Source organism: Ambystoma mexicanum, chromosome 2q (genome assembly GCF_040938575.1).
Source record: "Ambystoma mexicanum isolate Mex_15411 chromosome 2q, UKY_AmexF1_1, whole genome shotgun sequence".
Taxonomy (NCBI): Eukaryota; Metazoa; Chordata; class Amphibia; order Caudata; family Ambystomatidae; genus Ambystoma; species Ambystoma mexicanum.
Genome location: NC_090924.1, coordinates 223,597,008 through 223,623,006, shown reverse-complemented (window position 1 = coordinate 223,623,006; position 25,999 = coordinate 223,597,008). Strand labels below are relative to the sequence as shown.

The window sequence follows — 25,999 nt, the reverse complement described above, 5'->3', positions numbered from 1 at the left end:
TCTTTTTTCAGGAGGAGAGCCTCTTGTAAGGCGAGGACATCAGGCCCTCGGCCTTTGTAAACCTTGCTAATTTTCTCCGTTTGAGGAGGGTGTTGAGCCCCCTGAGATTATGAGTTACACACTTGAACCAGGATCTTTCTCATTGTTCACCAGAGCCTCGCTTCCTTATCCTCCTGGCACCTTAATTCAGGTTAGAGTTCACCCTGCTGTTCTCTTCGCCCTGCTTCCCTTCTGTGCCTGCTCTGGTTCTTGCCCTTCCCCCCACGCCCTCTCGCCTAGCCTGTCCCTTACCCCAACTTAGGGATGCGCCTGTTGCTCCCCTCCTCGTCCCTCGTTCTCCCTCCCTTTCGCTTGGGTGCGCCCACCCTTACTTGTTCCAACATGTTTTCTACTGCCCTGCCCCTAGGCCCTTATTGCATCCCATTTGTCCACCACCCCCTTTGTAATTACGTTGTGGGGTTGGTTTCACCTCTATCACCCATTGCCGCTCCCTACTTCTCCTTCTGCAGCCCGACAATTCCCATTCCTGAGGGGGCCTCTCAGGGCAGCCCTCCTCCTGCATCTTTCTCCTGCAGTCGGCCACTCCCAGGGTCTGGGCCTCACTCTTGCTTCCGATGTGGTGGAGCCCTCACCCCCTTGGTCGTCGCGATCGTCGCTCGGGTCCAGGTGCATTATGTCCGCCGCTTCCTGCAGGGTGGTTATCAATTTCTGGACTCCTTCTCAACAAACAGCAATCCGAACAGAAGGTCCATTTGTATCTGATGCCTTTCTTGGTCAGTTCCTTCACTATCGAGCTCATGTTCATCCTTTTAAATAGTGTGTTGTTCGCTAGATCCTGGAACAGAGATATCGTTTGGGCCTTGTATAACACTGGTTCTTGTTGCCTGGCCGTCCTAAAGACCAGTTCCATCAGTCCGTATGTTGCGAATGCTGCCAGGACATCCCGGGGCCTAGCATTGGGGCCCTTATACATTCGGCCCACTCTGTGGATTCAATCCACCACGATTTCCTCTGGGGATGTTCCTCTCAGGAGCTCTGCAAAGATCCTCTGCGCTTCCTCCTAAACTCCCTGCACATCACCGTTTCCGGCAGCATTTTGATCCTGACATTGATTCTGCATGATCTATTCTCTAGATCCTCCAGCTGAACTTCCAGGTTCTGTGTCGCTATACTTAACTGCTCAATGGCTTTGCTGTTTGCTGAGGTTTCTTTATCCACTTCCTGGAGGCCTCTTTCAAGCAAGTCCGTTCTTTGTGGTCCTTGCATTCTTTCTGGTGGTCGTTGCTTCCCTTGTTCGATTCTCTGGCCTCCATGGAGGGCCACACCATGGGGAGGGTTCCCAAGGATTCGCCTGCGGGTGGGCCAGCCGTTCTGCCCCTTGCCTTGGAAGTTATCTGTCCGTCCTGACTCCTGCCTCCCCAGAACGTTCCCTCAAGTGCTCAAGTGCTTAGGTTATGCCCTTCTGGTCCGGTTCCTTGGTTGCTTTGTAATGGGCTTATTTGCCCTTTCTTCATGGGGGTGCCCTGCTTACTGCTTGCCTTGCAGCACCATCCCTTGATGAGTTCTCCCTGCCTTTGCGGCTTCCCTGTCTCCTCCTGCTTCAACCGCGGCGGGGTTCCGGTGCTCCTCTGCGGTTCCCCCGGGGTCTCGCCTCTATTGGGTGTTTTTTGCTGGATTGCTTAATTGCTTAGCTGCCTCCAGTGGGTGGCCCCCAGAGGGCCGAGGCCCCCTCGCTCCTTGTTACCCCCTCTAGGGCTTGACTGTCTTATGCGCTGTGTTGGCAGTCCTGTGGGGAGGGTTATCCCCTGCCTTTATTCCTGTGTGTCACTGCTACCCTGCAGATCGCAATACATTACTACATTTTACAAGCGATCACCCACAACACCTCAAGGAGAATTTGCCATATGGACAATTCTTGTGTCTTCGAAGAAACTGCACACAATTGGAAGATTTTTATAACAACGCAGCAGATCTAGGTACCAGACTGAAATGCAGAGGCTACCCCAAGAAACGTATATCCACATCTAAGAAGATGGCGAGATTTGCGAGCCGAGAATCAATTCTGACACCACAAGAGAGCCAGCAAGCTAAGCAAGACACCAGAGTAACGTGTGTTCTCACACATGGTACCCATACATATAATATTAAGAACATCATTCGCAAATATTGGCCCCTGGTGAAACTCAATCTCCCAGAGGAAAATGAACCACGGTTCTCATTCAAATGATCACGCAACATCCGAGAGTATCAGGTCCACTCCAATTTTACTAAAAAAACATCGACATGGGGAGGCCCATGAAATCTTAAACCACTAGTGGGACATTACCCATGTGGCTCATGTGTAGCTTGTAAATACACAAAGAAAATGCTGAGCTTAATTTTTGGCAACAAAACCTGGATTTTGTGACATTTTAGAAATTGCAAATCTGCGCAAGTAGTATATTGTATCGAGTGCCCCTGTGGCTTACGATATGTCGGACAAACTATGCGCAGTGTCAACATCCGAATCTCGGATCATCGCTCAAGAATCAGGTGCAAGAGTGAAACCTCACCCTTGGTCCAACACTACCTGAGTCTAAAACACACATCTGATGAGCTGACATGGTGGGTCCTTGAGAAATTACCAACAGGTGCAGGAACACAGCAACGGCTTCTGGAATTAGAAAGCTGGTGGATCCACAGGTTAGACAGCTGGGACAATGGTCTTAATGAACAGTTTTTACCACCTTAGACACTAAACCATTTTATCCCAGACTCTCTCCGGATATACCTTCCCTCACCTAACAGATTGTTGCCCCACCAATGTGCTGACACCCAGGGGCTTTTTGACAACATACTGGTGAACACTATGGCCAAAGAGAAATAATAGTGTTTATATACTCACACCATTATCTATGTATCCTGTGCACGTACCGGATAATGAAAGATAGAGGCATTTGGGACCACAGATGGAACATTTCTCTAAATATATTTTATTCCTCTGACCATTATCCTAGATACTAGATCCTGCATATCTCATTGAATAATAAGATTATGCACCGCCCGTTTTGCATTTCAAATTACTCGTGACTAGCAGACATTATGTTCCATAAGCTTTGTGGCTACCATGATAGCCTCTGAGCTGGAGAGATATTTCTCTCTTCCCAATGCCGACATTAGGTGGCATTTCACTATATATGCCCCAGCACCTTACCAACATGGGCATTTTCATTCCAGTTTAAGAATCAACAACCAGCCTGCTATAGCTCTCGCTGAACCTTTGAACAAGAGTTTTTTTCCTACTCGTACCCAATCCTGGACAGAAGAGAACCGTGACATGTACCGTCTCACACACACCCCTAACAACGGACCTATCAGCTTCTCCGTTCGAGCCGACGCCTTCCTTCTTTTTCTCCTTTGCCACGTCGGGCACCCGTAACTTCCGGGTCATATGGTTCTTACAGTGACAGCTTTTCCTCTCGCTTAGTGACCGGCTTGCAATGCTAGGTTTCGCAGACAACGCAGTCCTTATTTTGGCAAGGGTGTGATGCAGTGCTTTTCCCGCGCACGACCAGCAGAGGAGACAGCCCACTGACGAGGAGTGCAGCAACAGCCCCAGGTAAGCATAGTATTCTTTTGCCCAAATCCACCCGCGGTCTTCGCTCACGCATGACTATACGTCATAATAACAAAGAATTCTTTTATGCATAACAGTCTTAGATCGCGCCCTTTCACCACCTAACTGACCCATTTCATACAAATCTTTTTGATCTGCTGCAGGCAATAAAACTCCTAGGTACCAATTTCCATGAATGATTGAATGCTAATCGGTAGCTACGCGCATTGCTTTTCCGCCTGGCCGATATACCACCGCACAGAGAAATTTGCCAAGATTAGGAGGCTTCAGGTAGGTGCATTTTACTTTACCTTTTTTCTTACAGCACCACGAATCTCCTCCTTTTCCCTTTTTCAGCCAATGCACAATCACTATTGCACGTGGGTTTTCCCATGTACTTAGATCCATGTAAAATATGGGAGTTTCGCAATGAATATTTTTTCATTTTTGCTCCAAAGCAGGAACAAGAAAAGTGTCACAGGTTTCCCCCCTTCTCACCTGTCTATGTTGTTTGTTGGAGTTCTTCGATGGTGTCTTCTTTTGCACAGTTCGGGTCTTGTATAACCCTTTGTGTAGGTCCTCGGGTTCCAGTGTGCGTTCAGCGTTCCGACTCCTGGGAACGTTCAGATGTCTGGGGAAGTCCGAGGAAATCCAGGAAAACAGCGAAGAGTGCACATGGAAGATGAGTGCACGGAGACCCGGGATGCAATAGAGGACAAAAAGAGGGGGAATGAAGGAGGAGGAATTTAGGGGACCCGGGAACCAGGAATCAAAGGATAAGCACAAGCGAACTACGGCAGCACACGTCTAGCCATGGAAAGCGGTAGCGTTGAGACATGCAGGGCCGTGGCGGCATGTCCGCTTTATAGAATGTAATGCGTACGACGCGGAAACTGGTAAACAGTGTTCCGCGTTCAGCGGCCATGTTGGGAGTACTGCTGAGTGCAAGCCCCTATGGGTCAGGGACCAGGAAGTCCAGAAAGGATGCGTCCGATGGTTCATGACAGCATGCCTCCTCCGAAGGCCTGTTCCTCTGGGTTTGCCAGGGTGTATAAGGTGGTACCTTTGAAGTAGTCTGGGGGCGTTTAGGTTTGAGACTGGTTCCCAGGTGCGTTCACTGGGTGGATAGCCTTTCCACTCAACCAGATACTGTAGCTGACCACGTCTGTACCTGGAGTCACATATTCTGGTCACTTCGTATTCTAGCTGGTCATCGACAATCACAAGGGTAGATCTTGGAGCAGTCCGGGAGGTCTGGACATATGGTTTCATTAGAGATGTGTGAAACACTGGGTGGATCCTCTTCCAGGAGTCTGGTAGTTTGAGTCGGAAGGCCACTGGGTTAATGATTTCCTTTATGGAAAAGGGGCCATAGAACCGAGGAGCCAACTTATTAGGTTGTAAGTGTCGAGGAAGTAGTTTCGAGGATAGCCAGACCTTATCACCCACTGCATAGGAAGGTCCTGGTCTTCTTTTGGAGTCCGCATAATGCTTGATGTTAGCTCGGGCCCTTTCGAGGTGTTCTTTGGCTTCCTTGTGTACGTTGATGAGGGTTTCAATCCAGGAGTCAACTGTAGGAACTGGTGTAGGATGTGGGAGAAGGGATGGTAGAACCGAAGCGTGGAATCCTTGGCTGCAGAAGAAGGGACTGGTCTTGACAGCCGAGTGATCCGAATTGTTGTAGGTGAATTCAGCCACAGGTATTAAGAGAGACCAATCGTCCTGGACCTTGGTAGTGAAACAACAAAGATACTGCTCCAGGGTTTAGTTCACACGTTCTGTAACTCCGTTGGTCTGTGGATGATAACCTGAGGAGAGGGAACGTTGGATTCCTAGTATACGGCATAAGTGTTTCCAGAATTGAGATATGTATTGAGGACCTCTATCTGATATGATCTTGGAAGGGAGTCCATGAAGTCAGAGTATGTGTTCCAGGAAGATTCCAGCGAGTTCTGAGGAAGATGGTAGTTTATACAAGGGTGCAAAAATGAGCCATGTGAGTGAATATATGAATGGTAACCATGATAGCTGTGTATCCCCTGGAAGGTGGTAGTTCCACACTAAAGTCTGTAGCAATAAATTCCCACAGTCTTGTTGGTAGCGTTGGTTGGAGTAGGCGACCCGCCGGCATCTTGTTATCATGCTTGTTTTGATTGCAGACTTCACAGGCTTGGATGTACTGCTGGACGTCAACTTTCATTTTTGGCCATCAAAACTGTCTTTGTATTAAACGGAGAGTGTTGGTAATGCCACGATGTCCTGAATGACAGAGACTTGTAATCCTTTGTCACAGTCTCTGTGTGGGAATGACCAGGCCATTGTCCTTGAACAAATGCCCGTCCTTGGTTTTAAGATTCCATCGATTCTTCCCAGTAAATTCCTTCCAGATCTCAGAGGACTGGGTTTGAATCTGAATGTCTTCCAGGAGAGTGATTGCTTGGGCTACGAAAATTGTATGGGGAAACATCTTTGGGAAGGATCGATCTTCAAGAGTTTCGTAGTCGGGACGTCGGGATAAGGTGTCAGCAATTATGTTGTGTGTTCCAGGAACATGATGGATTTGGAACTGGTACTGGGCAAAGAAGACTATTCCTACATTCCAGGGATTGTAGAACTTGGAGATTCCGATGATCCGTACGGACCTGAACAGGATGTTTAGCTCCCAGGATTAGATGATGCCACTCTGTGAAGGCTTGACGGATGGCCAATAATTCCTTTTCCAGAACAGATAATGGGTCTTGCTGGGAGTTAGGGTTCGCGAGAGATAAGCGATGGGGTGTTCTAACTTGTCCTCAAATTCCTGCTTTAAGACTGCTCCGATGGCGTAGTTGGAGGCATCAGTCTCCACTAGGAAGGGTCGATCAATGTCAGGTTGAGCCAAGATGGTTGCGTAAATTCCGACTTCAAACGTTGGAATGCCTCGTCTTGGGCTGCGGTCCAGAGGAAGGGAGTATCCTTCTTCAACAATGTAATGATCGGTTAAACTATCTCCGAAAAGGAAGGTATACATTTCCGGTAGAAGTAAGCCCCAGGAAGGATTGAATCTGTTTCACAGTAGTTGGAACAGGCCAGGATAGTATGGAATTTACTTTTGAGTGGTCCATTCCAATTCCTTCTGGACTAAAGACAAATCCGAGATAGTGAACAGTAGAGACATGAAAAAGGCATTTCTCAGGTTTAGCCAGGAGTTTATGTTCACGTAGCCGTTGTAAGACTGCCTTGACATGCTCTTCATGCTTAAGATGGTCCTTGGAGTATATCAGTATGTCGTCCAGGTAAACTATGACAAAGAGGAACAGCATATCGGAGAACACCCGGTCCATAAAACATTGAAAGACCGCTGGGGCATTGGTGAGTCCGAAGGGCATAACCAAGTATTCAAAGTGACCAAAGGGTGTTCTAAAGGCTGTTTTCCATTTGTCACCTTCCTTTATACGGATCAGATGGTAGGCACCTCTAAAATCTAATTTCGTGAAGATTACAGCTCCTCGCACCGCTTCCAGGATATCCGAGATTAAGGGCAATGGGTAGCGATCCTTGAGGGTGCATTGATTAAGACCACGATAATCAAGACAAGGCCCAAGCTCTTTAGTATCTTTCTTGGGAACGAAAAACAACAAAGCTCCCGCCAGGGATTTGGATGGTCGTATGGTGCCATTTTCTAGGTTGGTATCCAAGTATTCTCGGAGGGCCCTTTTTTCTGGTTCTGATAGCATGAACATCCTTCCAAAGGGAATCACTGCTGAGGGTTCAGTATCAATAGCGCAGTCTTCAGGTCTGTGAGGGGGTAGGTCTTGAACTATGGCAGTTGAAAACACATCAGTGTACTCCTGATAGGCCCTGAGGACCTGGATAATATTTGAGACTGTGAGTGGGCCTTGCTGGTCTGTCAGCGTACCTTCAGAGGATCTTGACGAGGAATCCAGGGATAGGCAGTGAGAAATGCAATGTACGGAGCCAAGAAACAAGTATCCTGCTGCCCAGTTGATGTATGGGATGTGCTTCTGTAACCAGGGCATACCCAGCACCATTGGATAATGGGCAGACTTTATGATGTCAAACTTGATCATCTCTTGATGATGGTTTATCGCAAGCTGGATCTCTTTGGTTTGCAGGGTTATTGGTCCTGAAGAGAGAGGTCGTCCATCAATGGCCTCTACAGGTTGCAAGATGTCTCGGGTTTCATATGGAATGTGGTGGGTAGTGACCCAATCCTGATCTATAAAAATATCCATGGCTCCACAATCCACTAATGCCAGAATGGGGTAAGTTTCTTTCTTGGACGGCGATAGAAAGACCTGCAAGATCACAAGGTTGATTTGTCCAGGAGAGTTCAAGGATGGAATAGATGTGGAGCAAACATCTCTCTCCCGAAGCTGTGCTCCATCTAGGATCGGGAGCTGGCACTTCCCGAATGCCGTGGAGGGGCCAAAGGACATTCTTTCACAAGATGTTTATCTGAGGCACAGTACATACACAGCCCGGTGTGAATCCATCGCAATCTTTCTTGCGGGGTATGGGTCCGCGGAAGGCCCCCAGTTCCATGGGTTCTGGGTCTGCGGTCGGGGCAGGAGTGGGCTTGGGTTTAGAGGGAGATTCTATAGAGGTCTTTTGGTAAGGCATCTTTGTTTTCTTCTTTTCCCCCTTCCTTTCCTGGATTCGAAAGTCTATTCGTAAAGAGAGGTCCATAAGGGCCTGGAAGCAACCTGGGCGAGCTACCCTGGCTAGCTCATCTTTTATCTCTTTGTTTAGTCCTCTCCGGAATAGGGTAAAGCAGGCCTCCGAGGACCAATCTGCTTACTTGGCCAGTTGCTTAAAGCGTGTTACATAGGTAAGCATATCCTGGGACCCTTGTTGGAAATCCAATAGACGTTCTTGGGCAGTGTAAACCTGTTCTGGGTGGTCAAACATGGTCTTTAGAGCCCGTACAAACCCATCATAATCATCCATGAGGGCATCTCCAGAATTAACTAAGGGTGAAGCCCAGGTTAATGCATTCCCGGAGGGTTGTGAAATCATAAAGCCCACCTTTGCCCTGGGGGTGGAAAAGTAGTAGGGCTTAAAGTGCACTAAACACGAATCAAGGAGGCCACTAAGGTTCTTTGAGGAGCCATCATATTTATCCACTACTCCGTCCAGCAATACACTTTTCTTGGTCGCGGAATCACGTGACAGGACTAGTTGTTTTAATGCAGCATTCTCGGATTTGAGATTCTGAACTTCTGTGGTTAACTCTTGCATGCCGCACATGAGGTCTTTAACTGCAGCCTCCATGTCCGTATCTGTATCAGTTTGTTGGCGTCTCATTCTGTCACAGGTTTCCCCCCTTCTCACCTGTCTATGTTTTTTGTTGGAGTTCTTCAATGGAGTCTTCTTTCGCACAGTTCGGGTCTTGTATAACCCTGTATGTAGGTCCTCGGGTTCCAGCGTGCGTTCAGCGTTCCGACTCCTGGGAACGTTCAGATGTCCGGGGAAGTCCGAGGAAATCCAGGAAAACAGCGAAGAGTGCACACAGAAGACGAGTGCATGGAGATCCGGGATGCAATAGAGGACAAAAAGAGGGGGGATGAAGGAGGAGGAATTTAGGGGAACCGGGAAACAGGAATCAAAGGATAAGCACAAGTGAACTACGGCAGCACACGTCTAGCCATGGAAAGCGGTCTTCGCTCACGCATGACTATACGTCATAATAACAAAGAATTCTTTTATGCATAACAGTCTTAGATCGCGCCCTTTCACCACCTAACTGACCCATTTCATACAAATCTTTTTGATCTGCCGCAGGCAATAAAACTCCTAGGCACCAATTTCCATGAATGATTGAATGCTAATCAGTAGCTACGCGCATTGCTTTTCCGCCTGGCCGATATACCACCGCACAGAGAAATTTGCCAAGATTAGGAGGCTTCAGGTAGGTGCATTTTACTTTACCTTTTTTCTTACAGCACCACGAATCTCCTCCTTTTCCCTTTTTGAGCCTATGCACAATCACTATTACACGTGGGTTTTCCCATGTACTTAGATCCATGTAAAATATGGGAGTTTCGCAATGAATATTTTTTCATTTTTGCTCCAAAGCAGGAACAAGAAAAGTGTCACAGGTTTCCCCCCTTCTCACCTGTCTATGTTGTTTGTTGGAGTTCTTCGATGGTGTCTTCTTTTGCACAGTTCGGGTCTTGTATAACCCTTTGTGTAGGTCCTCGGGTTCCAGCGTGCGTTCAGCGTTCCGACTCCTGGGAACGTTCAGATGTCTGGGGAAGTCCGAGGAAATCCAGGAAAACAGCGAAGAGTGCACATGGAAGATGAGTGCACGGAGACCCGGGATGCAATAGAGGACAAAAAGAGGGGGAATGAAGGAGGAGGAATTTAGGGGACCTGCGAACCAGGAATCAAAGGATAAGCACAAGCTACGGCAGCACACGTCTAGCCATGGAAAGCGGTAGCGTTGAGACATGCAGGGCCGTGGCGGCGTGTCCGCTTTATAGAACGTAATGCGTACGACGCGGAAACTGGTAAACAGTGTTCCGCGTTCGGCGGCCATGTTGGGAGTACTGCTGAGTGCAAGACACTATGGGTCAGGGACCAGGAAGTCCATAAAGGACGCGTCCGATGGTTCATGACAAAAAGAATCTGATTAAGTATTCAGATATAAGAATTTATTACACCTTGGCACGTCAGACAGATCAGGGGACCCAGGCATCCCTCCACTAGGACGTCGGAGTGACGGGGTCCAGCACGCAGGTCTAGTCTCACGTTTTTGAGACTGTTCCAACCCCTCTAGGTGAGAAGAGAATCACACTCTTTCCTAGAGACTAATGCACTTCTATGTTGCATGCAAAACTCATCCATGCTTAGCTTTTGATCGGGCTTGGTTCAATAAGTCACTCCAAGCTCGCCATTTGCCACCCAGCCTTATTTTCCTTTGTCTAGAACTTTGCAAGTCACCATTCCCCCCCCCTTTGTCCCTTTTTCAATAGGGTATCAAGAACTCGCCCTGAAGAAGGTGGTAGCCGAAAACCACTGAAACGCGAAGAATACAAATGAGAATCTGCTTCCAGATTGTGGATAGATGAAACAATTTCCCTCCTTTGGGATATTATAGAGTGTCTGGAAGCTAACCGATTCTGGTTCCTTTGTTACGTGATTCCCCTAACACGCGTTGGCAGACCCAATGGGGGGTCCCCTCATGGAATCTACAGAGTGAATTATTCAAACCTGTGGACTCCATAACACGAGAATATTACAATAAACCAATACAGAAGCAAGCACCATTAAACAGATTGGTTTAACCAACTATTTACAGACTTGGACTCAGCACTATACTTGTGAAAATCAAGCAGCAAAGACCATAAAACAGATCGGCTTTATTAACCATTTATTGACATGGACTCAGCATTATACTTGTGGAAATCGAACCAATCTTGAATTTAGAATACAGGGTAAATGTGTATACAGATTGGATCAGAAGTATACACAAATGAATGTCTGGTGTAACAATTGAAATACCCAGAATTACCATTATAAATTGTTTTTTTGATTTTTTGGTTTACTTTTGTTAGTTTCGATTCAGATTTGATTTTGTTTTGGGAGAATATCTAGCTGGAATTTCATTTTCATAACCCAGCATTCATTTTCTACTTTTACACTTTGAGTTTACTACATTCAGAAACGTTGGTCTATCGACTTTCTTCATTTACTCTCCTCCTCCCTCCAACACTGGGGTTCTGTTCACTGGCATCTTGACTATTTCTATTTTCATTTTTTTACTATCTTTAAACAACAGGATTGGCAATCAAAAATCCTTTATTTTCCCCTTTTTTGCACTCACAATTTGTATTCAATATATGAAAAGCACTTTGTCTATATTATTTCTTTGTATGTAACCTGAAATTTGCAAATATTATATTAATAATTATCCATTTTAAACATTAAGACTGGTGTGGCCTTCATTTATACAAATGTATGCATGAATAAGATGGAGCTTGGGGTAAGATTTGGTACAGTAGCCCTGGCCAACAAAAGGTACTTTACTAATTTTATAAATGTCTAAGGTAAAGGTAACCATTCCTTTTGCAGCGTTTGTCTTTGTGTTGTTCACTGCTACCCTGTGGGGCTCCCCTGACCGCAGGAACTTTAGAGGGTAGGGTGCCTCTTCCTCTCCTTGGACGTACCTTTTCAGCGCAGACCCAGGGCCTGGCCGTCGGGTCCCAGGGAGTCTTCTTCCTTCACCGGGCTGCAGGCGCTTCGGTTACCTTCCTCAGGGTGCGCTCCAGCCTTAACACCTGCTCCCGCTGCCACTCTGTGTGGCTCCGTGTGGCTCGCCTGGCTCCCCTGCTCTTTTCGGGGTGAGTCGGGTGCTGCTCCTCCTCCAGGCACAGCTCATCCTGGATCGGCGTCCTCTACCAGGGGCTCGTCCCGCCAGGTCCCTTGGTCTTCTGCCGGTGGCGGTGTGCGTGTGCACCGACCGTCTCGTCCCTCACTCTGCACCGGCTCTCATCAGTCCGCTCTGGGCACCTTGGGCTTCTGCTCTGGTTTCTTCCTATCTGGGGGGCACTGGGGGTCTTGGTGCTTACCGCTGACCCAGCCCTCGGAATGCCTCTGTCGGGACTTCCTCGCGACTTCCGTGTCTGCAAGCCGGGAGACCGTGGGGGGTTGGTCCTTTCTCTCACTCGCCACCAGTTGCTTGGCTGTCGGCACTCCCCCCGGTCCTTTCCGGCTTCAATGTGTGTTGCTCCTTCTTGAGTGGGGCAGCCTTCTTCCCTGTGGCCTGTTAGACTTCCATGTCAGGCTCCCTCCGGAGGTGGCCGTGCTGATAGTTCCTTTTGGCGCTGTTTTCCTTGCCACTCACTTCTCTAATGTATTGCTTCTCGGGGTAGTTTGAAGTCACTCTTAATCTCTCCCTTTGCCGGGGCAGATTCCCAGCATCTCACCGTGCTCTCAGCTTTTTTTGGGGGGTGGTGGATCCTCCCATACAGTAATTCGGAGCCCGGGAGTAGCCGTCGACACGGTTACCTTGTGTCGGCTGCCATCTTCGAATCCGTACACGCTTTTTTCAATGGGATTGCGCCGTTGCAGTGGCGCAATGAACATTGAGCAAATCAGGCTGTAAACCCCCACAAAATTTTGGGCTATGTTGACTTGATCTGTGCAGAGCTATGTCAGGACAGAACAGGTCAAATACAATAAACAGTGTCTGTGGCTTCACAGCTGACAAAGTCCCAGCAATTACTAATGTAAAACGTTTCATTGTTAGCACCTGTATTCGTACGCATATGGTTTGTTGAGGCAATTGAAATCGTGATGGGGTTTAGTATTTGCATACCAGGTGGACAATTGCAAAGATAGGGGGGACTGGAGACAACTCTTTCTCCCAACAGCTCTTAAGTGAATGCTTTCGGACGTAAAGAAGAGAGTTAACTGCTTGTAGCATTAAGCTGCACTAGAATAGTAACATTAGAGTGTGTAGATGCCCCTACACAATTATGTTTGCCTCTCCCGCCAGACTCTGAAATGAGCGCCTCTCCCAAATGTTAGCCTGGGAGCACGCCTGCGCCATTGTGAAACGCTTTCTTTTGTAAATCAGGACCGATGTATCTTTTAAGCAGCATCTTTCAGCACCAGTGTCAACACCAAGGTGTGCAGAGAGGTTTAGAAAAACATCACATTCTAAGTTGCCCGGCGCCTGGCCCGCTTGGATCACACACTCGCGTGTGTGTTTCGAAAACACGAATGTCCCCCATCTGCGAGATGATCGCCTGCCTCGCCCCGTGCATCGATTGCACACTGTCGCATGGCTCGGCGCAGCGAGCCTGCCTCACTCCTTCCCGCCGCGTCTTGCCTCCGAGTGGGCACCTGGGCCAGCAGCACCCCCGGAGGCGCAGCACCCACGGCGAGCGCACGCCCCGCGCTCTGCGCTCGCCTCCTCAGTCTTAATGACAGCCCCGCTTCTCCCCCCGCGTGACTGGAGCGTGCGGCGAGCGGCCCCGGCGCCACACTTTCTCCTAATTATTAGCGCGCGCGCAGCAGGTGGAGGGAGGCCTGGGATGCGGCACGGCTGCTGTGAAGGGCACAGCTGCTTCTTGGCTACAGCGCGCCGCCGGAGCCGTGGGGTTGCCTCGCTTTCCGCCGACTCGCGCCTGGCTCTTCTGCCCCTCGGATGTTTGGAAGGAGCAGGCTCCAGTAGCAAGGACCCAGCAAGTAAATGGAGCACAATCATATCTACAACACCTCGCTCCTGTCTCACCACAAGTATGGCTGTGGCTTGGGATACGCGCCGGTCATATATTACAGCGTGCTGCTCTGCCTAGGGTTGCCAGGTGAGACTTCATGTTTTGTGTGTACTGTGCATCGGTCTATTCGTGTGTGTTTGCACACAGAAGCAGGGGCGCTCTACGCCGTCAACGCAATGCTGGTTGCTGACAGAGCCAAGTCTGGGCTGGGGTGTAGGCTGGCAGCTGCATTGTCTGAGAGGGGCTGCTTCTATTTAAGATTATAATACCTTCTGTGAAAAATCGCTCTGCCATCGAATGCAGACCATTTGCGAGTTTGCATGGAAGCCTTTGAACGCTAGTCAAATGCATGTCAGAATAGTCAGGTCTGAGTGTAGCTGCCTTGTTCTTCTCCAAAACTGAACAGCGAAATACATAAAGTTATTACTTATTGTATTACAAATTGATTTTCACCATTTATGAACACCTTTTTCTATAGTGGTCTAAACGCCTTAATTCTATTAGAGGGAGCCAGAAAGGAGTGTGGGTGGGTGGGTGTTTGAGTGAGAGAGAGAGAAGGGGCAGTTAATGGGCAATTCGGAGGAAAGTCGGAGGCAAGTCCGTGCCCCTTCTGATATCCTCGGCGTTGGTGGGTGTTGCTGTTTGACAAGTCGGCAATGCAAATCATGATCTGTCACTATGTCTACACCGAGTGAAATCTAAGGCATGACGCCTGCATTTCAGCACCTTGGACAGCAGTATTCGCAATTGGTAAACCGTATGAAGGCAAGAATTCAGACTGCTCACACTCTCTGTGTACAGCACTCCGCTGCTCTCCAGCAAGGTCCGCGCTAACAAAATACAACATTTGAAAAAAATAATAAAGCCCACCTTGCCAGCTCATAGCTCACCAGCGATTACCACTGCACCCGTCTTGGGAGGATAGCTCAGGGAAAACGCGCTTACTTTGGAAGCAAGGTGACGCGGTGCAACACGGGTTCAATCCCGGGATCCGCGTTTAGGAAATCTCTGGGTATTAACCGCATTATAAATAACCAAGTACATTGAAAACTGCAGGTGATGCATTTTGGATAAGATATATGGCAGTATGACGACACAGTGCCCCATTTGGTAAAACCGCACCGTATTCGAGGATAGTGCAGTGCCGTTTTGCAATATTTTAGCCATTTCGCTGACTCTGGTGTAGCAGCGCGTTTATATGTGGCAGGCAACACCATTTCAGTGTTTACAACACCAGCTCCACTGCTTCAGGGTAACAAGCGGTGAGAACTGAGGCTATATGGCACAATTTTGCTTTGGTAGATGATATGCGACATAATTACAGTATTCAGCCCCCCACACCCTGCCACCCCTTCGTCTGACTAAAAGGGATTGATTGTCGCGGACCTATCGCGTTATTTTGACACCGGAGCTGCTTATAACACAGCATGTGTATATGGTTTGAACACTATCTTAGTTGTTAAATCAGCCCCACTTCTTCTGCCTGAAAGAGTCTCCATACAGCACTGTTCTAAAAACGGCATTGCCCTAAATCCTCTTGTTTTTGCGTCTATATATTGTTTGTTAGTATTATACCTTTTACGGATGCATGAAACACATGAATGGCACACTGCAATTACCATTAGAAGGGTATATTGAAAAACGGTGTGCTGTGTTTTCTTGTGCCACTCATTTCCCCAAATACTACCTTAATAATGCTATTGATTTTTCACTGATAAATCGACAAATAGTAAAGAATTCAGTATATTGTGCTCCATACGGTTTAGTGTCCTAATACGCTCTATTGCCCTACACTCCAATGCCAATCTGTTGCCAGCACGTGTTTTGACCACTTGGTCTTTTTCAAGGCAATTGATCTCATTAGTTCACAAAACTATTTTATATCATTCATGATTTCATATTTTGAGGAAGTCTATTCTGTCGTTTGCTAATTAGCTATAATAGTTTTGCACCTTTGGCGCCCATTCCTGAAACTCTTCCATTATAACGTTGGTAAAACCTTTTTGGGATCATTGTTATTAGAATTATGTGTTGGAAGTCTATGATAAATCTTGCAGATTTCTGAGGTTATTCATTCCGGCTGTGTTCAGCCTAACTTCGGTATGCCAAAGAAGAGTTTCAGGAATGAGCGCCACGGGTACAGAACTATGAAAACTAATTAACACAGGACGGAATAGACTTCCTTGAATGTGAATGAATGAGATAAGATGGTTTCATGAACTAAAGAGCCCAATTGCCTTGAAGAAGAGCAAGAGGGCGAAACACGTTTTGGCAAAAGTTTAGCATTAGATTGTATGATAATAGAGTGTATTAGGGCAATAAACCATACCAACGCACAAGCTATTGAATTGTTTACTATTTGTCAATTTATTAGTGAAAAATGAATAGTATTAGTAAGCTAGTATTTTGGAAATTAGGTGTTAGTGACGTGGAAAAAGACAGCACAATCTTTTTCATAGAGCACAGAATACAATACTTCGGTACTGGAAGCATGCACTCCATGCTGTATATAATGCAGTTTGTGTGGGTGGTGTACACCCCTAATTCTGTGATTAAACAGCACCCCGTCGTCTGGAGAAAAGGTAGTCATCATAGAGGACAGAGCACAATGTTGCGGCACTGTAATACATAATGTAATGTCATTATGGTTATCCGTCAGTATTCGTAGATGATGTCAAACTCATTTTGATATTTCGATGAGTGCCCATTCTGTTGGATAGTAGAGAGTGTTCCTTGATGGTACAACTCAGTATCTCCTTACTTGATGTCTGAAAAGGCACCACTTCAAGGTGGTGGGTGTCGATAGGCCAGTTATTAAAGCAGTACCATCCAGATGGTAGCAAAACAAACCACATTAGAACTTGAAGTAGTTTCAGCCATGCAGGCACATAGCACCTGAACCAGGGGCATAGGACATGTAATTGTTAGCCTTGTTGTTAGGAGGGGATGCATAGTGCTTCACTGCAGTAAGTAGTAAAGTGTGAAGCCTGCTGTCTGGAAGCAGCCTTCCTATGTGGCACAACACAGAGTATGAAACAGTGCCATGCAGCATGCAATTGTGTGGCACCGAGCGAGCATGCAGGTGCTCAAAGAAATACCAGTCATGCTTGCTGGAAGGGAGCATTCCTAGATGGCACAATATTCTGGTGCATACACGGTGTCTACGGGACAGCAGTAAAGGAGCATGCCAGAGGCGTAGCCAGGATTATCTAACAAGTGGGGCCTGAAGCTAATGCAGTTGGGCCCACTGCAGTGACATTCATGTCGGTAAATGCCCACACACGCTGCTAAGTGTGGATTTACACCTTTTGGGTGGACCTTGCCGGCTCAGGCCCTGCCCTGTCTACGCCTCTGGAGCACATGCAGGCGGAGACACACAATATATTTGGTTCACATGGCAGCACTGGTTAGAATGCTGCATGCCAGATTAGTAAACCCTCGGTTACATAAGCCTTATCCTCCATTGTTGCCACAATGCAGTATTTCTAGGAGCCACACCAGACCACATCTCTAGTGAATGCAGGGTCCCCTCATGCTGGCTGCTGCAGTGTCCCCCCATGCTGGCTGCTGCAGTGTCTCCCCCATGCTGCCTGCTGGAGTGTCCCCCCATGCTGGCTGCTGCAGTGTCTCTCCCATGCAGGCTGTTCTAAGTATTCCTAGACGGCACAAGCCATCATCTCACTGACACCACGCTGGCTGCTTTGAAGAAAAATAGGCACCCGATTGGAAGACTGCCAGGCTACGTTCAGTGTGCCCACCAGCTCTGGCATGCAACGCAGGCTGGAGGTTCTAACTGTGAAGCAACGTAGCACATGCATACACTAATAGGGTACACTAAAATGGATGCAAATCTAACTGCCTCCTCTGAAGCGTGCCCTTGGAAGGTCATGGGGCATAGGGATACAGCGGGTTACACACAGGTAATATACAGACCTATGGTCTTTGGGGAAACATACCCCCTTCAGTTTGAGCATGGTGTTGCATGCCGAGGCTCTGGCCACTGAACCGTGCATACATACAGCCCTTGGAAGGCCTGTCTATATTTTTACTAGAATGCATATCCACCATGGACAGCGACATCCTAGGGACTAGTATACAGGGGAGTTGCTAGGTCGGGAAAAGACCCGGGGCTAAGTTGATGTCAGAACTGTTGGGACTGGGGGCTAGCTAATCTTTTGGCTGTAGCTCCTGAGATTCTATCGGGGCTACAACCAAAAGATCAGGGGCTATAGCCCCCCTAGCCCTCCCTAGCAACGCCCCTGCTAGTATATATGTGAATTATCGTTCGTCCAATGTCCAGGTCCTTCTGTTGTAGATTTTTTTCGGGGCCGTTATTGTAGAACACTTTAAAAACACGACACTCATGCTGGCTACGTCACTAACGAGAAACCCCTCCCCACCCCAAAATACAGATACGTGCCACAGAAGGCACCAGACTGTCTTCACGTGCAATGGCGACCTGCCCCAGTCGCCTACTTCCGGGTTCTGGGTGATGGATAAAGGTCCTTCAGGCGGCATAGAACCGGCGCAGCCCACACGCATGTACACACGGCAGTGCCCGCGCACTCAGCCACCGCATCTGCTTAGAAAGCACAGCTCCGCTCGGTGCCAGGCTGCCTTGGCGGGGAGGGGTGCACTCCCACCCTGTCCTCGCAGACGGCGGCGCAGTTCTCCGAAGCAATCAATCGCGACCTGCTTAGAAAGCAGAGCCGCGGGAGGGTCCCGGGGAAGCGCCTCCTCAGCTGCCGAGACGGCGCGATTCCTCGAGGCTGCGCGCGCGGAGGCGCTCGGCATCCTAAGCAGCCGCCGCGCGCAGGCGGACGGGGAGGAGCCGCGCTCCCCCCTCGCGACGCCAGACGCGGCGTCTGGGGCGCCCAGGGCGACGCTGCATTGCACCGTGCAGCCCAACGCTGCCCGGCTGAGGGCAACCAATGGCCGCGGCACGTAAAAGTTGTACACAATAAAACAAATGATGCGTCGCCAGTCTATGGTCAGTGACAGACATGCCTGTCACATCCCAACCGGTAAGGGAGGTGCCAAACTACGCAGTCCTGAAATGACCAAGTGCTGAGGGCAGCCTATCGGCCGTCGGTTGAAGACGCACTTCTGTGGTGTGAGAAGATTACACCCCCTCTGTTACCAGCACACAGAGAATCATCATTGTGCAGAACTCTCGTTTGTCATTTTCATTTCATGAAAGTGTCATATTGACAGTTGACCTGGATAAGCAGGAAGGCTAAAGGCCAGGTTTAGACCTACTGGAAGTGCTTAGAAGTGTCCGACGAGGCAAGGCCATTCCTCCCGAAGCAGCATCAGTCTAGCTGAGCAGATGGGCACCTGGCAACTATACACTGGAGCATAGGGACTGCTTACATTGAGCAATATTCTACCTTCCCTACACTGAAGAAGATGCCCTGACCTTGAAGCGCCAATTCATCTAAACCATGGGTGGGTGGGTGGATGGATGAGTGAATGGATGGATTGCTGGAAGAATTCATTGACGGATGACGACATTAATGAATACCAAATTCATTGTTGACAGCATGAATTAATACATGAAGAAGGAGCTAAGGAATAGATGGGCGGATGAATGGTGAATGGATTAGTGGATGGATGGATGCATGAATTGATGATGAGACGGGTGGGTAGTTGAGTTATCGAACACATGCGTTATGCCTGTATAATGGGTTTTTAGGCAGCTCCTCCCAGTGAACGGCGGTGGCTCAAAGCACTTCACGTAAGCAATAAGCTCCAAGCTGAGGGGGTGGGGGAGTTGCATAGTTCCAGGCCTGAGTGAAATGAAGGCCTTAACGAAGGCCCCGGGCCATTAAGTGATGCGGTAATGCCCCCCCAGCAAGGGGTTTATCGCTATTAGTACCCCAGCCTGATAGACCAGGGTACTAATAGTATCTTTATTTTAGTTGTGAAAAAGTGGCATTTCACAACTGAAAAAAATGAAGAAAAAAAAGATACCTGCCATGGAACGGGGTAAGGGACCATATGTAGTCCCTTTTTCCTTTCCATGGCAGTCATGCAAAACGGGAAAAATAAAGAAGATGGTCGCCATGGAAGGTCCCTTCTCCCTTTCCATGGCGGGCATTGAATTGTCTGTAAAAATGTTGAAAAAAAAGAAAAAGATAAAAGAGATGGCCACCAGGGAATGGGGAGAAGGCACTACACTTCGTCCCTTCTGCCTTTCCATTGTGGCCAGTCGCAAAAGGAACACAGAGCGACGTAGCAGTGACCAGTGCTGGTAAGGTCCCGGCGAGGGGCAATCACATTGTTTGAAACAATCTGATTGTCCATCGCCGAGTACTAATACAGAATATGTACTCATTGAAAACCGATTGGTAAAACCCACTTTGTACATGCCAGGATAAACAAGAGACCTGACCTCTCCTTGCCTTTCAGAACTCGATATCATCTCTGCTGCTGCCGGCACTTAAACATCTCTTCATTGAACCTCAATTAAAGCTATGACCTGTCTCCATCCAGCAGTCCAATTCACCTGCAATGGTACTTGGGATGGAAACACCCAGGCACAGCAACGTCATATGAGCGGTCTAGACAGGAGGTCATCCATCTGTTCTTTAAGCTCAGGAGTGGCTTACAATGAGTTCCTATGTAATACAGAATGGACATATACTCTCCTAGAAGTCCAGAGGTTAAGGAGAGATCAGACAATGGGTTGGAGTACCTTGGACCAAACAATGGGGATCAGTGAGGTGAGATTGTCAATGGATCATGTTAAACGGGGGGAAGGGGGGGGTTTCGGAAACTCTCTACCAGCACGAACGCAGCCCATTGACTTGTTCTTGGGTGGATGGCCCCTGGGAGAGTCTCAACCAAGTCTTTAGCTCACTGTTATTTTCACAGAGAAGAAATATCCCCACATTTCAGTCTTTGTCCTGCCCTGGGGCAGTCCAGCACTGAAATGGTAGGCAATTCTCCTCTGAACAAGAGTACCATAGCAACCCCATACACATGTTTCAGCCTAGTTGGGCATCATCAGTGAAGTGAAGCTGTGTCTCTCTAAGAGCAGTGAGCAAGGAGTCCATGTCTGGAGTCCCCTGGTAACTTATGGTAAGACCCAAAGTTACTTGGTATGCAAAACAGGGGGGGGGGGTCTGGGAAACTCTCTACCAGCACGGACACAGCCCATTGACTTGTTCTTGGGTGGATGGCCCCTGAGAGAGTCTCAACCAAGTTTTTAGCTCACTGTTCTTTTCACAGAGAAGAAATATCCCCACATATCAGTATTTTGCCCAGGGCAAACGAGCACCGAAATGCTAGGCAATTCTCTGAACAAGAGTACCACAGCAACCCCATAAACGTGTTTCAGCCTAGTTGGGCATCATCAGTGAGGTGAAGATGTGTTTCTCTAAGAGCAGTGAGCAAGGGGTCCACGTCTGGAGTCTCCTGGTAACTTAGGGTAAGACCCAAAGTTACTTGGTATGCAAAACAGGGGGGTCTGGGAAACTCTCTACCAGCACGAACACAGCCCATTGACTTGTTCTTGGGTGGATGGCCCCTGGGAGAGTCTCAACCAAGTCTTTAGCTCACTGTTCTTTTCACAGAGAAGAAATATCCCCACATATCAGTCTTCTTCCTGCCCAGGGGCAGTTCAGCACTGGAATTCTAGGCAATTCTCCTCTGAACAAGAGTACCAAAACAACCCCATGCATGTGTTTCAGCCTAGTTGGGCATCATCAGTAAGGTGAAGCTGTGTCTCTCTAAGAGCAGTGAGCAAGGGGTCCACGTCTGGAGTCCCCTGGTAACTTAGGGTAAGACCCAAAGTTACTTAGTATGCAAAACAGGGGGGCATCTGGGAAACTCTCTACCAGCACGAACACAGCCCATTGACTTGGTCTTGGGTGGATGGCCACTGGGAGAGTCTCAACCAAGTCTTTAGCTCACTGTTCTTTTCACTGAGAAGAAATATCCCCACATATCAGTCTTTGTCCTGCCCAGGGGCAGTCCAGCACCGAAATGCTGGGCAATTCTCCTCTGAACAAGAGTACCACAGCAACCCCATACACGTGTTTCAGCCTAGTTGGGCATCATCAGTGAGGTGAAGCTGTGTCTCTAAGAGCAGTGAGCAAGGGGTCCACGCCTGGAGTCCCCTGGTAACTTAGGGTAAGACCCAAAGTTACGTGGTATGCAAAACAGGGGGGGGTCTGTGAAATTCTCTACCAGCACAAACACAGCCCATTGACTTGTTCTTGGGTGGATGGCCCCTGGGAGAGTCTCAACCAAGTCTTTAGCTCACTGTTATTTTCACAGAGAAGAAATATCGCCACATATCAGTCTTTGTCCTGCCCAGGGGCAGTCCAGCACCGAAATGCTAGGCAATTCTCCTCTGAGCAAGAGTACCACAGCAACCCCATACACGTGTTTCAGACTAGTTGGTAATCTTGTTCAGAGGAGAATTGCCTAGTATTTCGGTGCTGGACTGCCCCTGGGCAGGACAAAGACTGATATGCTGATATGCTGATATGCTGGGAAATTTCTTCTCTGTGAAAGGGACAGTGAGCTAAAGACTTGGTAGAGTCTCTCCTAGGGGCCATCCACCCAAGAACAGGTCATTGGGCTGTGTTTGTGCTGGTAGAGAGATTCTGTCACGTATGGCACTCTGTTAAGAGTGGCACAGGGCACCCTGGTAGGGTTTGGGTGGTTGTGCCGAATTAAGGTGGACAGATAAGTACACACACAGCTGAAAGTAAAACAGAACAACGAGTAGGCAAGTGTAGCAAGGAAAGAAGGTACAACAGAATGGATTCCCTCTTGGGGTGTATGCAGATATGGGAAAGAGTGTTCCACGGACCTTAGGAAAAACTCCAGCCTTCTGCACAGTTTGCTATAACAGAGGCCCACGCTGTTTGCTCATGGCTGGGAACAACAGCTGTGGGTGTCTGTAACACGGAAACGAGACAAGGGAAGGGGCAGAGGTTGCCTGCCGTAAACCAACAGACAAGTTCTGTACAATGGGGTCTACAAATGATACAAGAGAAGACAATAACAGACAAATCCAGGAAAAAAGGAAGTCGATGAGCAAATTAGCAGAAGGAAATGAAGGGAAAGCAGTATAACTGAATTGGACAGGGATAAAGAACAGAGGGTTGAAAACAAGGAAGAAAGCAAGGGAGCAGCAGTCAGGAAACAGGGGGACTGCAATAACTGAAAGTAATAAATGCAGGTAAACTGTTGTGGATTGCAGAGGACTGTAGGGTACAAGGTAGAGAGCTCAGAGGAGCAGGGCAGCAAAGAGCAAGCCCAAAGGAGCAGGGCTGTAAGGAAGGGAGCCCAGAGGGAAAGGGCTTAGGGCAGCAGGGTGAAGCGGGCTGCACGGCAAGGAGCCAGAAGGGCCGGGCAGCAAGGAGTGAGCCCAGAGGGGCAGGGCCGCTGACTGTAGAAGGCTGCAGAGGACTGTAGAGGGCTGCTAGGCTGGAAGCCCAGCGGACAAAGGCTGTAGGTAGAAAGCAGCGGAGCGTGATCGGCTGCAAGGCAGGATGCCCCGAGGACAAGGGCTGTTGACAGCGGAGTGAAGCAGGCTGCACGGCAAGGAGCCAGAAGGGCAGGCAGCAAGGAGTGAGCCCAGAGGAGCAGGGCCGATGACAGTAGAAGGCTGCAGAGGACTTAAGTAGGCTGCAAGGCTGGAAGCCCAGCGGATGAAGACTGTAGGTAGAAGGCAGTGGAGCGTGATCGGCTGCAAGGCTGGAGCCCGGAAGGGCAAAGGCGAAGGGTACAAAGCAGCAGAGCGTGATCGGCTGCAATGCAGAGAGCCCGGCAGGGCACTGGAATCAAAAGCAGGAGTAAGGAGGAACAGCATACAAAGATTCGTAGCTCGAAGCAAAAAGGTGCTGGAAGGACTCTTAATGCAAGAGACTGAGCCCCTGCAGGCAACAGATTTTATACCGCCCTGCCCAGCACAGAGGCAGGCTAATTGGCCGCACCTGGATCAGCACCTGAATACAATTTGCCTCCTCCCTCTCTGTTCCTGAGCTGGGGAAAGCAGCGCTGATCCCTAGGGCTTCTGGGGATTGTAGTTCCGATGATGACGAATAGAAATGGCCAGGAATAGATAGTTATAGCCAAGTGCATTGTGGTAAGTGTAGTTTGTTGGGTAAAATAAAAAAGCACCAAAGTCTCGCAAATGGGAAATAAGGTCCAAAAAATGAATAGGGGTTGATCCAAGAGTTTTCTGTAGATAAATGAATAACAATTAGTCCATAATGATCGCCAAAGTATGCGCCCATGGCGCAGGCATGACAGATTCCCAGACCCCCCTTGTTTTTCATGCTGAATGTTGTTGTGTGTTTGATTGTTTGTTTTGCTGTTACGAAATACCAATAAAGATCTTTTGAACAAAAAAAAGAAGGGATCAGACTGACACCCGCCAGTTGACAAAGGTGTGGCTTGAAGAGCTGCTTGAGTTGATTTACTCATTCATCCAATGACAGGACACTGCATAATGCAATCTCCACAGTGCAAGCTGGCGTGCAGAGTGCGCAACGAAGGACGTTATAAACCATGAGTCTGCAACCTTTTGCACTCTCGATGTTTTTTACTGCAAATCCCTTCATCCCTAGACAGCATAGTCAATGGTGAGGGATCACTGGAGTCGTATCCAACACATCTGGAACTCTGCTGCTGCAATGCCCTGTTGTAAGGCATTGTTCCATGTCTCCAACGCAGAAGACATTTGTGTTTTACTATGTGCACAATCTATTATAGGTCACACTGATATGCAGTGAGTATATCAAATATAAAATAACTAATGAAATAACAAATACAAAAACAATGACAACGAAAAATAAGTAATTTGGGATAAAAATAGAAATGGTGTTGGGAGTGGGAATAGTAGTTTTGGGGATGGCGAAAAAGTATTAGTAAAACAAAAAAAAGGGGGGCTTTAGGGAGAGGCAATCCCCACAAATAAAACTAAAAAGAAATGTGTTATTTTGGTATTAGTTGTTTTGTATTTGTTGAAATTTCATTCCTTGTTTTGGAATTCGATGAAATCACATGTGTAACTGTTACACTAGTAGACATTCATGTACCAAGGGGCTGCTAAACGTTTCTTGCTGTGTTGGCTGGGCTCTGCCTGCTCACTATAGCACCTTCCTTGACACAGGGTAGCAGAAGATGGAGGAGGTAAATGGGGTCAGAGATAAGGTATGGTCTACCGAGCCCAAGTACATTTCTCTTTATCTTTTGTATGTCATTCCAGTTTTCCACATAGCGCATTTAGGTCATCTCCATTATTAATACGTTGATGCCTTCTCATCTTATTAACTACTGTCATAGCGAAATATAAAAGTGGCCGCCTGCTTCTACCACACACCAATGGTGTCATTTCACACACCGCTCTTCACTTTGTAAAGATTCTGAGATGTTACCAAGTGAAACTGCTGCTGTCAGTTTGATGTGATAATATCCTTTAGAACAAATATTGCTCTCTTTTACATCAATGCTTTTACACAGCCTATCCCTATTTTCCAATTGTATTTTTGTTGACTGATTTTTGACTTTATTTTTTACTGTGTCGGGGCCCCAGGCCCAACATCATATAGTATTTTGTATGGTGTATTTTGAGTATTATTGCTACTGGAATGGGAGTTCCACTTAAGATTATCTCTCTTCCTTCACCTATGAATTTGCCCTTTTCCTGACCACACAAAATCGGTGCAGAAACAGGCATAACTCAGCATATGGAACTTGAAGAAGTTTATTTTCGGATTTCCATAGGTACCAGGAGAAACACTATGCAGCCTAGGTTAATCCAGTTGTGAGTTATGGAAAATGATGATTTTTTTCCAGTCCGGCCGTGTGCATGTTTTCCTGATGTGGCGCTAATGAATGCATAGAGTGCACCCGAAGCATTAATGGGAGGTTTGTGGGAGTCCCCCACCCATCCCCCCCTCCAGAGACTTTAATTTAAATATCAGGCCAAATATATGCGTTTTACAGCATACATTTCAGACAAAATGTTTAAAAAGTTATACAATGTTTAGATGGTTCTGTTGGGAAACAAATGAAAACACGTTTACATGTCAGGGTATCAACAGTACACAGGAACAGGTTGTAACACATTTTCATGCTGGCTGTAAAACAAAACAAAAAACTACAGTCTGTTGTAACAGCATATGCCAGTGCTGCCAAGTGAATACTTTTT

General features: G+C 47.9%; 1 protein-coding gene across 1 annotated transcript in view; it reads left to right on the top strand.

Annotated features, from left to right (window-relative positions):
* The first annotated feature begins 13,317 nt into the window (after nt 1–13,317).
* The window catches only part of GPR139 (G protein-coupled receptor 139), a 403,399-nt gene continuing 390,717 nt past the window's right edge, over nt 13,318–25,999 (top strand). Inside the window, exon 1 of the mRNA XM_069647168.1 lies at nt 13,318–13,911. Within this exon, the coding sequence (XP_069503269.1) occupies nt 13,797–13,911 (115 nt within the window). The 5' untranslated portion in view covers nt 13,318–13,796. The remainder of the gene's footprint in view (nt 13,912–25,999) is intronic.